This window comes from Dicentrarchus labrax, unplaced genomic scaffold, assembly GCF_905237075.1.
Source record: "Dicentrarchus labrax unplaced genomic scaffold, dlabrax2021, whole genome shotgun sequence".
In the NCBI taxonomy this organism is placed as follows: domain Eukaryota; kingdom Metazoa; phylum Chordata; class Actinopteri; family Moronidae; genus Dicentrarchus; species Dicentrarchus labrax.
In genome coordinates this window covers 9,094,171-9,109,254 of record NW_026136710.1, presented here as the reverse complement: position 1 = coordinate 9,109,254, position 15,084 = coordinate 9,094,171, and the positions used below count along the sequence as shown (strand labels likewise).

At 42.9% G+C, this 15,084-nt stretch overlaps 1 protein-coding gene across 5 annotated transcripts in view; it reads left to right on the top strand.

Annotated features, from left to right (window-relative positions):
* sema4d (sema domain, immunoglobulin domain (Ig), transmembrane domain (TM) and short cytoplasmic domain, (semaphorin) 4D) overlaps window positions 1-15,084 on the top strand; it is a 40,079-nt gene continuing 24,995 nt past the window's right edge. For 2 of the 5 annotated variants that reach the window (XM_051412576.1, XM_051412579.1), the window contains exons 1-2: window positions 2-173; window positions 9,435-9,551. In XM_051412576.1, the coding sequence (XP_051268536.1) occupies window positions 9,514-9,551 (38 nt within the window). In that variant the 5' untranslated portion in view covers window positions 2-173; window positions 9,435-9,513. Of the gene's footprint in view, window positions 174-5,583; window positions 6,031-9,434; window positions 9,552-15,084 lie in introns of those variants that run through there. The other 3 variants (XM_051412578.1, XM_051412577.1, XM_051412580.1) reach the window with 3 other exon arrangements.

Sequence of the window (15,084 nt, the reverse complement as noted above, 5' to 3'; positions counted from 1 at the left end):
ACAGCCCGGAGAGGTTTGAATCAGTCGGCCGCCATGCTGAGCTGAGCCGAGCCGAGCCGAGCTGAGAGAGAGAGAGAGAGAGCGACACACACATCAAACTTTGTCAGGCTTGCTGCTGCACCGACGCTCATCTCCGTAACACACCGGGACACAGAGGAAAACTTCCCCCCACGGTGAGTACTGCCACATGCTTTTGAGGGGGGGGGCTGTTGAAATTACCGTCGGGAGCTTTTTTTTTTGTTCTGCTTCAAAACTTCTAAAGTTATTTCAGCCCTGTGCCCCCGCTGCTCGTATTCATGCGTGCTGTCGCGGACTTCAAGCTCAGCTGCACTTGTTGCACTGTAGCCCGGTGAAAACCCCCACTGGGGCACAAAAGAAGGCAAGACACAGCAAATATATATATATATTTATGTGTGTGTGTGTTTAAGCTCTTCTGCGTTTTGACTGCGCGTAAAACTTATATTACTTTCCCGCTACGTTTCAAAGCCGAACTGCGTAAAAAACGAAGTAAGATGTTAGCGGGCGACTTGTTGCGCAAAGAGTCCACGCAGTCGCTGTCAACTGTCCTTGAAGCACAACATAACTGGTGAATATGATATTACGTGTCCACCATCCGTGAACACACACACACACACACACACACACACACACACGAATCTTTTTAAAGATTAAACTCCCCTTGCACTTTCCAAAATGCCGTTCTGGCACCCAGAGGTCATTCAGGGGTTTCTACCCTTTAACGTGCATAAATCAAGGGTGCTCTTTCACTGCTGCAAACAAAAGACCTTAGTATTGACAGCACTGAAGCACATATGCACCTAACCACAGTTTATATGAAGGCTAGCTGAAGCATCCAAGTCTGCCTTCAGATGCCTGCAGCATGCAATGTTCTCTCTGGAGCTGTGTGTTTGCAGGGCAGTCCGGTGCAGCTGGGGCTCATCAGTGGGTGCTCATAAACCTTTCACCTGCATGCATGTCTAGTCTTAGTTGGTGTGGAGATGCATGGACTGGAGGGAGTAATAAGAAGTTATGGAGCTGCTTTTCTGTCTCACCATTTGCCCTCTGGCCTCAGCTAACTGAAGTCCTGTGTCTCCGTGTGACTCTCTTGGCTCTGTGCTGTATAATTTTAAACTACACCATCATCACCGTGTTGCTTCTCTTGACCTTCTTGGACTCCTAAAATCAAGTACAGACCTTTGAGCTACTGAAGGCGAGGCGGGTGCCTTCGCAAGGCCCCGTTCGTCTGTGCATTGCTTCTGATTAGAGCTGAAACAGTTAGTTCATGAGTTGATGGACAGTAAATGAATAGGCATTATTTTAAAGCAATCTTTCAAATTAAAATGCTAGGTGTTGGATGATTCAAGCTTCTCAAATGTAAATATTTCCTGTTCCTTGTCGTGCATTGTAGTAAACTCAATAGTTAGGACTGTCAGTTGCTTTAGTAAACTGAACTAGGGCTGCAGCTAACAATCATTTTCATAATTAATCAGTCTGCAGTTTGACTAATTGTTTTTGTCTATAAAACATCAAAAAGTAGTGAAAAATGCTCATCACAACTTTGAGTCTAAACTGAGGACTTCAAGCAAATTCTTACATTTGAGATCATCTGAGAAGCTGGAACCATCAAATGTTTGTTCCTGGAAAAATTACTTGAAGGATTAATTTGATTATCAAATAGGTTCTACCTGTATGATTGTTGAATCAACTCTAATCACAACTAATAAACAAATGTCTGATGGTTCCAGCTTTCCAAATGTTAAAAGCTGCTGCTTTTCCTTGCCCTGCATTGTAGTAAACCGAATATGTTGGGTTTTAGACTTTGGGTCAGACAAAAGAAGCTATTTGAAGATGTCACCTTGGGCTCCAGGAAATTGTGATGGCCATTATTGTTTCTGTTTTTTTTTTATGGTTTTTATAAGCCAAGCAACCAGTTGTTAATCAAAGTCATTGTTAGTTGCAGCCCTGTTCCTGATTAACCTGAATCCTGAACCTACACAGCGTTTGTCTTTCCCACATGCTCTTAAACGTTTCACAGATGCACATGGGAAATGTATTAATGAATGAATGCTCTTCACTTAAGAGTAAAGAAACGCCCTCCACATAATGTATGGGCTAAGTTTATATTGCATAAGCACTGTGGAATTTTTGGACCATGCCAGCTATTCAGTTTGTCCCTAAATACAGCTGTTGTGTTTTCTAAATCTGTTTTCCACAGCTTCGTTAGTGACATTACCCACCCCTTCCTCTCCCTCCTCTCTCTCCTCTCTCTCCTCTTCCACCCGGCATTTCACCAAAATGCATTGGCTGTGACATCCCTTCCCTCGCGGCCTCAATAAGTAATTCTTCTGCCTCATCGAGTTTGATTCCACAGGTCCTTGGCTGGGTCATATCAGGCATGAGGGCAGCCGCCCGGATCTTGTCAATATGATCGGCTGGCTGGCGCTTCAGTGGCACCCGGGCAAGCCAGAATCATGTCAGCCAGAGCCTCAGGGGGGCCCGGAGAACTAGCCAGAACAGGATATTGCTGTGTGATCATTCACCAGCCGCAGACAAATCATTAAACCAGTGGCTGCGTGTCGCTGAGCGGTTCAGGCATTTTCTGTATGTCACTCTGACATTCCCTCAGGTTACAGTTTGTGTTTGCGTTGCAAGGTTGTCGTTTGCTTCTTGCAGGTCTTGAATTGGCTGTTGGGAAGAAGGGTAGACAGGTAGATTTATTATTTTGTGAGAAAATGGATGGATAGGAGTAAGAATGTAATCAATATATTTTCATCCAACGTACATAGTCTTAGAGAGAAACAATTTTTTTAATATCATTTTGCATGCTGACCTTTACTTCCCTTACCTGCTTTTATGGGAGGAAACCTTTGCACACAAAATAGCTTTCCCATTTTAGGAAAGCCTATTTTTAACACATGTGTTTGTGTTTGATTTGTTTTATTTCTATTAGTGGAGAAACTGGGCTATTTTAGTTTTTTTCCCACATTCATTGGAAGCACAGGACTCACATGTGCTAAATGAAATTACACAGAATGCGCTTGCTTGTTAATGATAAGCACGCAAGCCTGTCTTCAGAGTCCTTTAAAAAAAAAAAAAAAATCAATAATCAATTTAAAATGGGTGGTGAATGAGAATTCAGTCAGGAGTGGCGTTGCTGAAAGAGATCTTTGTTTTAAACCTGAACTTTGTGCAGAAATGGCAGTTGTTTTGGATGTCAGGGGTTATTTAGTTGGATGCCTTGTTTGGGTTTCAGAACAAGCCATGGCCGGTTGTCAAATTTCGCTCTTGTAAAAAGTTGGAAATTGGTTCCTACTGGAGCGTATCCAGCGCCGCTTATAGGAGCTCACATTAAGCACACATGCCGCGTTTGTGTGTTACTCTTCAAATCCAAATGCAATTATTCGACCACCTCAAAGGAGACCCCGCTTTAAGAGACGTCACGTTTCTTCACATGCCTTCAGAGAGCGACTGTCAGGTAATTGAATAAACTCCTAATGGATTTGAGGGTGACCATTCATGAGCCTTTTTTAGAGGCTTTCTTCTCATCCCCTCTGCTGGGTTTGGTCGTCAGCCAGCTCCTCTGATAGAAAAGGCCGGAATACCTGCAAATGGTCTGGGCTGTAGCACTCAGCCTCCTGCTGTGGGGGTCACTGTAAAAGGTGCTATGTCTTTGACACAGACCCATACGTCCCCTTATTGTTCCCTCTGGCTCATTAGCAATCTAATTATCAGGAATCTCCCGGCAGTCGAGTCAGCAAATAACACTCCCACATGCTCTGCATACTAAAAGATGAGACATGACGATGGTAGTGACCTTTCGTATGAACCTTTTGGATGTCTCCGTTTTTTAGGAAACGAGGTAGGCGAATTTGATGTATTACTTGCAGCAGCTTCATTGTTGTGGTCCTGCAGGAGTTAAAGGGTAGAGGTCAGGGGCCAGTCTATGACGCTCTGATGTTGAGGTGTGCTGTTCTCGGCTCTGTGAAACAGACATCTGGGGCAACCCCCACCTCCTTTTGAGAACGCACACAACACAAACCTCCCCTGCCACACCCAAGTACCCCAACACCCCTCAGGCTGGAATAATTTCCTATTGGCAAACAGAGAAGCATCTGGCTCCATATCAGCAGCAGACAGTGGCATGTGTAAGCACTTTTATGTGTGTGCCTGTGTGTTGCTCGCCGTGCATAATGCATTGCAGCATTCCAGAGATGTCTCAGCAAACTTGTCTCATGACTGAATGGTGGTTTCAAATCTGTAAACACTGTACGTTAATCCTGGTTTCCTGTTTTTCATCGTTTCGCGTGTTAGGTAACGATAAAGGTGAAGAACAGCCCACACCCTGCATGGCTCAGTTGCTTTAATGTTTTTGGCCATCAGTAGTTCTAGGATTAACAGCCACAGCAAAACAGTTGTTTGTTTGAAATTGCGTGCAGTAGTTGCATTAATGAAAACTATACAGGAAATCCCAAGATGCTGCACCCTTAGTGATGAGAGTGCAGGAAGCTTACTGATGCATTGCTGCAGTGCTATTGACAGCTTACTTGATGTTTTGAAAAGGCTCCCAGCGCTGTGTTGCTGAGAGCAGGGAGCTGGAAGGGAATGGAGCGGGGAGCTAGCCTACATACAGTACATTCTGTTACTGTGGAGGATATCACTGTGTGACACAGCCGAATGGAGAAGGTGCTCTCTGCCTTTTGTGCAACTATCACCTGTAATGAACCGGTTCAGTGGTTAAATGCTCAGTAGCATTTGTTTATAGGTTACGCATAGCGATTTACGACATACGTTTTGCATAGGGAAGTTGTTGGCGTGACGCAAACTGAATTTGCAGTCATCAGATTTTAATCAGTTTTCCTTTTATCAGCATGTTGTCACTCACTTTGTTTAGTGTTTGCATAGTGAGAAATGAGGCCCAACATCAATGATCCATTGCCTGTGGATGCAAACCGTCTTCACCGTTACAGTTCCATTCTCTGTGCAACAGACCTGCAAGAAATCTAATCTTCATGAAGCTTGTAATATTTAATTTATGTTGAAACTGTTTTAGATAGAACTGTTTTTTTTATTAATCTACCCTCATTGATATAAATGGGCTAAAGATCATAATTGACACATTTCCCAGTATGTTGCTGCATAATTTAACAGCATCACAAACTGCAGCCTCCAAAATAGCCATGCAGTTACGTATACACCCCTCTAAACTAGTTTCCGAAGAAACTGAACTTCATGAATGTAGGGTTTATTGCAGCACTGTTGGATTAGACTGCACTAGTCTTGTACCTAATAAGCAGGCAACTGAGTGTATATCACCGAGAGCTAAATACAGTGCTGAGAGAGGGCAGCAGCTGGACCTGCAGTCCCCATTCATTCCTTAAAGGAGAGGGGAAAAAAAAAAAAACATCCCCACAACAATAGACACACTCCCCACAGACGCACATATACATACTACCCTAACCTCAACCCCCTCCCCCCCTCTTCCCTCACCCGCCACCCCAAATTCCCCCTCCCCCTCCTCGGCAATTGTGAGCATTGACGCTTTCCAGAGGCGCGATCTCTGCGCTGTCGCTCTCCACTGGCGAGCAGCGTTTGACTGCTGTGACGGGAAAGGCAACGCTGGCTGTTTTTCGTTAGACACTCAGACAGAGACAGTCTGCCACTGACATGCGTTAAAGTGAAGCCTGCCTTTAATGCAAGCACTATCTCTCCACCCTTTGCAGCCTCTTGTGCTCTTTTTTTTCCCCTTTTTTTTTCTTAGTGTTTATCGTGCAAGATAGAGAGGCACAGGGAGACCGAAGGAGGGAGTGTGTGTGTGTGAGAGAGAGAAGGAGCATGACTGGGGAGTAGGGTAAGGGAGGAGGTGACAGACTAGTCGTGCTGGATGATCATATTCTATTTTTTTTTTCATCTGTCATGCAAACCAGTGGTGACTTTCCCAGTAATAACAGTGTGGCTGAGCTGGGTTGGAGGAGCCTTTCTTTCAGCGTATCTCTCTCTCAACCTGCAGGAGCTTCCCACTCTCAGATTATGGTAAGATTCACGTCGCAAACAGCCTGTGCGCAGTGTGTTGACTGCTGGCATCTCACGGTGTCAACACCTTTTTCCTCTGCCATAGCAATCTGATATGTGTTTATGTTTACTCTGTGCAGTGGAGTCAGTCTCCAGTACGGTGGGTGCTATTTTTACCCAAATCTCATCTGGGAGCTGAATAATTCAGTGTTTTCATGATACAGTGAGTGGGACTCTGCTGTGCCTTTTTATTTGAGGAAATACCCATACAGTTAAAGGATCAAAGAAATTTGTTTATCAAGGAAATTTCACTTAAATTAGCTGCTTTTTGCTTCACTTTGGCTGTATGAATTATGATTTAAAATGTTTGAAGAAGAAAGAAGGCGGTATTTTTATTATATTACTTTGACGATATTTTGTTTATAGTAAAGCCAGGCGAATTCAGCCAATTAACCCCAGACTAATTTTGGAATCGAGACAAATTTTTGCCATATCGGTTGTCGTTTGGAGTGGGGTTTGAGGAGGGTCATGATGCCCGATTAATTGCCTCAAAGATCTGGCTTGCAGACAATCAATGGATTTCTGGCATCTTAGAAATTTTAGTCGGCTGTCGTGCAGTTTGAGCAGTTCCACTGTCCAATTTCCCTCGGAAACCAACGGCTGCTGTCCAAAGATCTGTTCCAAACTGCACTCATATTTTACATGTTGGGGCTAAACTGTAGTCTGGAAACTGCTTACATATGCACATTGTCTGCAGCTCCATTTCTTTTTCATAATAGAATTGCGCAATGTAACACTGCCTTTCTCTCTCTTTGTCAGCATTGAGGATGCAGCCATCCTGTTTTAATGAAGTTTATTGGAATTGTCACTACACATAACCAACTGGGGGTTCTGTGTTTACCTTCAGTGTGACCATGGGCGGTCAATTGCTCCACACAGTGTGAGCATTAAAGTGGCAGGTTCTGGCCACGCAGAAAGACAGATTAAAACAAATGCAATAAATAAAATCACACAGTGTTTGTCTGCCAGGCTTTAGATGCTGAAAGAGTTTGTTTTCCCCTGGCTGGCTGTTGTCAGGAGTTCATAAATCTCCCTTGAGAGCAGAAGGAGTGGCATTACCCTCCCAGCTTGGACATTTTCCTTTGCCATGCCACAAGTTGCTCTCCTTAATGGGGCATTAAAATGCTTGGAAAAAGATGCTTGGTTTGATAGTTTTGTTGGCTCAGGTAGATCAAAGAATGCTAGCATGTCTTTTCAAGTGCTATCGCTTCACTTCAAAGAGCACTGCTCTCCCCGCTGTGAGTAGGTCTCTATCTCGGCAGTGCACTAGTAGAAACCACTCTGTTGTCGTTCATGTGACCTTTTTTTTTTTTTTTTTTTTTTTTTTAAAGCCACCAGCTGCAAATACCTTGCAGCACAGTTTGATTGCTCTTTAGCGTTCCCTGCATCCAGCATTGTGTTGAACGCAAGCATCCTGGCACTGTATTTATTGTGAGATGGCAGGAGTTTAATTTGGGGTATTGGGTAAGAAACTCCTTGCTTTGCAGGAAAACTAAATACATCATCACAACAGTTAGCATGAGAGATTTTTCATATGAAGTTCTCATACTTGGGTGGATTGCCACATTGTGCAAAAGAATGAATTCTTGCATATTTCAACAATTCAGTAATGTCATTTGGAAATGGAGTTATTGTGCTTCTCGAGAGAAAGGCTGTGACATTTCATCCATTACATTCTGTTGTATAGTCGCCTCTTTTATAACCCAACAAAGGAAAAAAAAATGGCAGATAACCTTGCACTGTCAACCCCATCCATTCAAATACATCACCCCAATTTGTTAAATAATTTCCCTGAAGGTGATTGCGATGTTTGAGAGTTTTTTTTTTATTTTTCTTCTTTTGAAAATATTTCCCATAAACACAGAGGCTGAGAGAGCAGAGGAAACGGAACTAAACTGATTACCGGAGATTACTTGGGTGTATACGGCTAATTCCTGCTGCGATGAAGACAAACACATGGACAAAAGTTCAATGAGCTGCCATTAGACAGGAAAATGAAAAAAGACAGACTGGCAGGTAAACAAATGCACTGGAGCATCAGTTCACGTTCAGAATTCAGGGGTGATGTAGTGTGGAAAAGGTGAAAGGAAAGCAGGGAAAAGAAGGCACATCAGCCCGCTGAGCTATGGTCCCCACACAGACAGACTGCCGCTGGCTGGCTTGAGGCTGGTGGCTGGCTGTCTGGGGTTGAGGTTGATAGGATTGGGTGGGGTTGAGACCCTACCTCCACCTCTCTGTCTCCCTCCACTAATCAGTGCTGGATTATTAACTGAAATGGATAATATTTTAGAGGTAAAACACGATTTCGAAGCTTTCCTTTTCTGCTTCAGGTCTATTATGTGTACTTGACTTGTCTGTGAATTGGTACCTAACCTTTATCTGCTTATAGAACCTAAATCCCACTCTGGCGGGTCACAATCTGTGTTTTATTCTGGTGTTAACACGTAACAGCATATAATCTATGAATCTAATGTGCTGCTATCGTAATCTTTTAAAGGCAGATAAGCTGAAGAGCTAATGGCAGGTTTTGGAGGTTGCTCTTCGTCAGGCAGCAGGACACAGGATGTGCCTTGTCTCATCGCCTCATTAAAATTTCAAAAATCCGAACGCTGGCAGTGAACAGCTGCTGATTTATGTGCATTCCTAAATATGCATCATTAGCAGAGGTGTGTTTATACAAAAAAAAATAATTTGTTACACCCTCTTGATAATTTGGAATTTTTATGATCTCTATGTAAATGTGATGCTGGACGACACCCTGCTGCACTCATCCAAAATAGTCATCATTGCTCCTCAAGTCACACAATGCATTCTTCATCTGTGATTGGATTCATACTGTCTGCCTGCTACCGGGAGGATTTCTTGGTGCACTCTATTTATGCTAGCTGGCTGGCTGGTCGGCTGCCCTGGTAACTATGGTAACAGTATCCCCCAGAAAGTTGGAGAGACCAGGCCTTGCTAGGCTAATTGTGAGCAAGTGAAGCATGTCTGCAAAGTTATCTGTGTAGTCCGAGCCTGGACCGTGGCCTGTTTGTTGGATTACTTTTTGTCCTCATTGATTTTTTTTTTGCAAAGATGCAATAGCCACCACAATAAAAGTGATTTGCTCAGACATTTTTGTTTTATAAAGTATTTGTTCAGAGAGCATTGAATCATATAGCTACTTGACCTACATACATGTAAAACAAAATAACGTACACAGTAATAAAAATACTGAAAACTTTGGACTAAATCTGAATTACAAACACTTTTATATTATGCTGCACACCCATTATTAGCTACTTTATATATTTCTGTGTAGGAAACCTACTGTAGGTGTGAGTGGATGATTTCTAAGCTAATGTTGCTTTTTCCCTCTCTCGTAGACTGGTGTTGTGCCATTAGCCCCTGGGCCTCTCAATCAACCTTTTCCAACTGTGTGAAGACAAGTGAAAAGAAGTTTTAATGAATCAGTATTCGCTAGCCGACGCCATGACAGACAAGTAAGTAGGTTTATCTTTTACAAAAGCGTGCTTGTGTGGGTTTGTTTTTTTTTTTTTGGTGAAGAGCTCACTGTACTCTGGCCTTTTGTTTACTGTGAAGTAAGAAGATGATGTTGTCTCTTGTGGTTATGCTTCTCTCGCTTTGCACAAGATTGTCTTCTGGAAGTGTTTGTGTGAGCGTGTCTCAGTACAGCATTGGAGGAGAGTCGGGGGGGGGGGGTTCAGATAGCACAGAGAGAAGTGTGTTGTGTTGGGGGGTTGGTATAAAGACAGCCTGTTTTGCCCCTGAAGACGTATGACATTTGCATCAGGGCTGATTTGCATTCTCGTTCACTGTGCTGGTATGTTGCTACTGCTGTTAGTTGGTCTTTATTTCCCTGACAAAACACAGTCGTTTAAAGGGTTTTGAGCCTTTGCTGTACTACCATTCCTTTCGGTCCTTCTCTGTATTCTCCCCCTTTTTCTTATTCTAAGTTTCTTCTTCATCTTTTTCCCTTCCCCCTTTTCATTTTGGACCCGTTCTCTCCACTCCCTATCTCTTTTCTCTTTTTGTCTCTTTTGTCAACTTTGCCTTTGTCTCTCGGCCTGGTGTTTGTTGGATTTTTATCTATAGAGGATGGAGAATTTGGGTGCAGTAAGCAAAATAATCTGCTGTCAGCGTTCATAATAAGCGGAATAAGTGGTGCAGGCCAGTCAGCTGAAAGGGATAGGCGCAAAACACGGCGAAGGCCAAATAAAGCCAGGCCTATTATGTGCTTGAGTTACAGAAAATGAAAGGGGCAGTTAAAAAGTTTGGGCCCGCAACAAAAAAGAAGAAACAGGTTGTTTTCAGAACAATGAGTCATAGTGATCATGGATGCTTGTCCAGGCAGAGGTTTATGTGCATGACTAGTTTCCAAGATAGTGTTGGTAGATGAAGTGAGGTTGATGTGATTCAGTGTACTTATTACTAATGCACCTGCTGACCCTTTGAGAGAGAGAGAGAGAGAGAGAGAGAGAGAGAGAGAGAGAGAGAGAGAGAGAGAGAGAGAGAGAGAGAGAGAGAGAGAGAGAGAGAGAGAGAGAGAGAGAGAGAGAGAGAGAGAGAGAGAGAGAGAGAGAGAGAGAGAGAGAGAGAGAGAGAGAGAGAGAGATTCTATGAAACAGGCCTCAGGATAGCTCCCGTGGCTAACACCAGCACAGTATAATGTCAGTATAAAATATCGTGCATCTAGTAGAACCAGATAATGCTATATTTGCCCGGAGGGGAATTTCTCTTGCAAATTAGAAGGTTGCACCACTTCAGCCGTCCCGTTAAGGATGCATGGTAATTTTTGCAGAGCCAGACATTTAGGTTTGGAAGTTTTTGAAAGTGTTTTGGATGCAACATAAAAGGGGGAAAAAAAATATGTTCTTGGAAACCTTTATTTTGCTAAGAAGATGAAGCAGTATTTTTTTTTAATAAGGCTCTGCTGCACCAAATCAAAGCAAAGTCAAGTGAAGGTTGGGAGTTTCTAAGTAAGTGATGATGTTGTTGACAAGCTGTCCCGTTGGATGAAAGGTATCCGAGCAACCATAAAAGGGGGCGAGGGGGGGTGGTGTGGTAAGTTTATTGTGCGCTCGATGCTAGTCCATGTCGTAGGATGATTGTTCGTTGGGGAAGAATGATAAATGTTACGGCGAAAGGAAGTGAGGGGAGAAGTTGGAGGACGTGCCCCCCGACAGTGACGGCGAACAAAGCCTTCCTCAACATGGGACTACTTAAGATTCATACAAAGGCAGAAGAAGACAGCCTCTTATTTTCTCTCTCACACGCACACACACGCACACACACACACAAATGCCCCCTTTTTTTTCTTCTAGCTCGCTCATGAGCAAACATTTACACATAGCTGGATATCAGTGGACATTCCTGTAGATATGTGCATTCCAATTGGTATTCCCAGATACACACTAGTTTGCAGGCATATCATTATCTGACATTTTCCGACACAAGTGCATATGACCCTCAAGTTCACAATCTTTGTTTAGTGAAAGAGCTTCGCCTCTGTGTGTTTTCCATGCAGATGTTGCTGTTGATTCGCGAGCCGATTATCCATCTGCAAAAGTGCTCTTGCATTCTCAGAAATGAACATGTTTCAGTTGCAGGATTTTAAGTTCAGCCTCCTATTGTACCAGGATGCTCTGGGATGAGGAAAGTTTCTAAAGCCAGATTTGCTCCGTAGTGCTTGTAGACTGGGATTCCTTCTGTTGAAATTCAAGCCTGCATAATCCTCTTGAACACACTGCATTGTATGTGTGTGCATGTTTGTGTGCAGAAGTACAGAGTCCATGCACCCTCCAACCAGGATTTGAATGAACAGGAATTTCACCTAGATGTTTTTTCTTTCAAAATGATTTGCACCAGGGTTCAGTGGATTGCATCATATATGAAAGTAGGACACAAAGACAATGCCCCAAAGGCACGGAGAGAATGTAGGCATATGAAAATATGTCACTTGACAGATTAAAGAAAGTGTGTTATTTACACCTGAGTGTAAAACTCACTGCAGTGATTTGTATCTACAACTGGGTGTCTATATTTTTGGGGAAAAAACACAAAAGCAAGATGGAAAAATGAACCATATGTTCATGTTTCTCGATGCAACGGTTCCATTCTTGTTTTCCATAAGGAGAGTCCTCCTCCTACTCATTTCTCCTCTCTTTGTCCTCGCTCTTCTCTCCAACTACTGTATGAATTTGCATGCTCAAATATCCTCTCTCATAGCAAACCCTGTGTTCTCTTGTCCTCTGTCCCTCTCATTTTCCTTCCCTCCCCCACCTGTGGTGGTGCACGCTGACAGCCCTGTCAGACACTTTGGATGTTTATAGATGGACAGTAAGGGTGGGTGCACGTGTGTGTGTGTGTGTGTGTGTGTGTGTGTGCGTGTGTGTGTGTGTGTGTGTGTGTTCGGGTGGGGTTGGGGGGCTTTTACTGGAATGACCACACTGTCGTAGAGATCGGAGGCCTTTCCCAACCTCTGTCTGTTTGCTTTGTGTATCTGTTGAGGTCCCTTGTGTGTGTATTCCTGTCAGTCTCAAGGGAGTAAGGATCCAAAACCACTATCAGAAGCTAGTTAAGAGCTTTCTAACTGTCACTTACACAAAACTGCAACATGTACTGTAAGCCAGTTGCAGTCACATTTGATATTTTTTGCTTGAAAAACAATTTGTTATGAGTACATGTTTCACAGACATGCTGTTTCTTGTGCAATCTTCAATCTGACAGTATGTTTGTAGATTATTTATTGCATTTTTCGTACTTTCCACCAAGCACATGAATGTAACAGTTTTAATGTGGTATTTGCTCTTTAACTGCATTACCATGCAACAATAACTCCACATTGGTTTTTAGGGTTTTTCTCAGGATTATACTTTGTGTTTAGTGCTACTTAGCAAATGATTGCATCATAACATGCTAAACTAAGATGATGAACATGGTAAACACAATACCTGCTAAACATCAGCATGTTGATATTGAGATCGCAAGCATATTAGCATGTTCGTAGCAGCAGTTTTGTCCAAAGAACCACTGTGCCCAAATACAACCTCACTAATCTGCTGGTGGCTGTATACTACTTTTTTTTATGATACTTGAATGAATGGAAATCACAACATACAATCAAAGTTAATACGAACAGGTCATAAAATAAACAGTGACAACATACATTGATTGCTTGTGGGTATAATGGAATTGTGTACATTTTATTTTTCACAATTGCATTTATAGTGACAATATAGACGTTTCAGAAGACTGTTTTAGGTAGCTTGAAAAGTGCTTGAACTCTACTCCTTAAAAAGCTGTGCGAACCCTAAGATATTGACCAAGCTCGATCTGGGGCCTTTTGTCAACTCAGGGGGAAAATCAGGTGTCACAGTGGAGTGAGTTCAATATCCTATCCTGTCAGTATGTTTACCATAGGCTAAGTTTCTGAAGTAGGGCCTATTAATAAATTAGTTCTAGCTTGAGGAGTCTTCAAAAGACCAGCTTTACCCAGTCCTCATTCAAGTCCACTCATCAATTTAAAAAAAACCCAGACCCGTGACATTTCCACTTCCTCTCTGTGCCCTCTCCAGACCACGGTGTCACCAGGGGCGTGGTTTGGGGCATGGCTGGGCTCGCACCCAGGCTCAACACCCACTCAAGAAATCCTAAATTGAGACATGTGAAGGCAGGGTGTCACTGGTGTCATAGGGATTCGTGGGTGCATAGTAAAAACTCTGTATCAGCTGTCACAGGGTTTTGTGGGAGCCGAGGGAAGCCAAGTCAAAGTGCTTCCTAAGGATGTCGAGGGGGATGCACCCTTTGGCCTATGGCTCATCAATCTTACGCAATTGTCATCTTCTCCCAACGGTCCATTGATGCTGTCAGAGGAGGGCGAGAGGCAGGGACTCGTTGCGTTGTGTATTTGTGCTTGCTTGCATACATGTTTTTTTGTGTGTGTGTGTGTGTGTCTCAGTGAAAAAGTGACTTGAGAGTGGGAAAGTCTGGAGGAAGATGGGAAAACAGAGGGTGATACATTGTGCATATTGAAGGACTACACACTGCAACCATTAAGAATGGTTCTTGACCTTGATCTACATGAGTACCCATCCTCTGTGGGTTTGGGGAAACTGATGGTAACCTTGAAACTGATCTGAAGTTATGTTATTTACAGTCAGCTAAAATCTATACTTGATGACAGAAATGCAATAAGCAATCTTAACATGGATAAATATTCCCCACCGCAGCCAACTCATTACAGGATGCTGTGGTCACAGTTTATTAATGTGAACCTTGAGGAAACACGTTTAACATGCAGTTAATGTTCATGCACATCCACATATTTTTGTCCTAATATGATCCGTTGTAAGTGAACTGCCCACATTTGTAGTCTGGTGTGTATCATCTCTGCTTAACATAATCTGATTATTCTTTTATACAGTAGAGCAGGGGGCCTGCATTACAGTAGCTTACCCCACCAAGCAAATGCTAATGAATCTGCATATTTGGGTTGATTTGGGTGACCTGAATTCAGTTGTCTGGAAGATTTGTGCTTTTGTGTCCATTTGTCTCCATTTGTTGCTTTGCCAGCAACATCCATTCTGACAGCCTTAGTCTGTTATCTTGGGAGTTGACTGACTTTTTGTTTATCTTTATTTATTCAAAGAGAGATCGAAAAACTCGAGGCAGTGGAGATAATTAGGGATCGATTCTCTGTTTAAAAAGTACTGGTGAGTCAGAAACTGAACTGTAGTCAAAGCAAAGTAAATATGTAAGTGCATGTTTTCCACTCAGACAGAGTCGGATTGTAGTGGACTGTGGGAATAAAGCTTGTGTACTTGTGCAGGGAGAATGTATTCAGCCTTGTTATAAAGGTTTTCATTTTGCTCAGGGAAGCAGTCTAAGGGAACAGACTGGAAAGTGTTGTGAATGGAGGCCCAACCATCTGTCACAATGGCAATAAGAAGATTTCTACTTTCCCTTCCTTGGATTATGAAATCTTGTTTTCATGCACTGAAAAGAAAAGTAAAA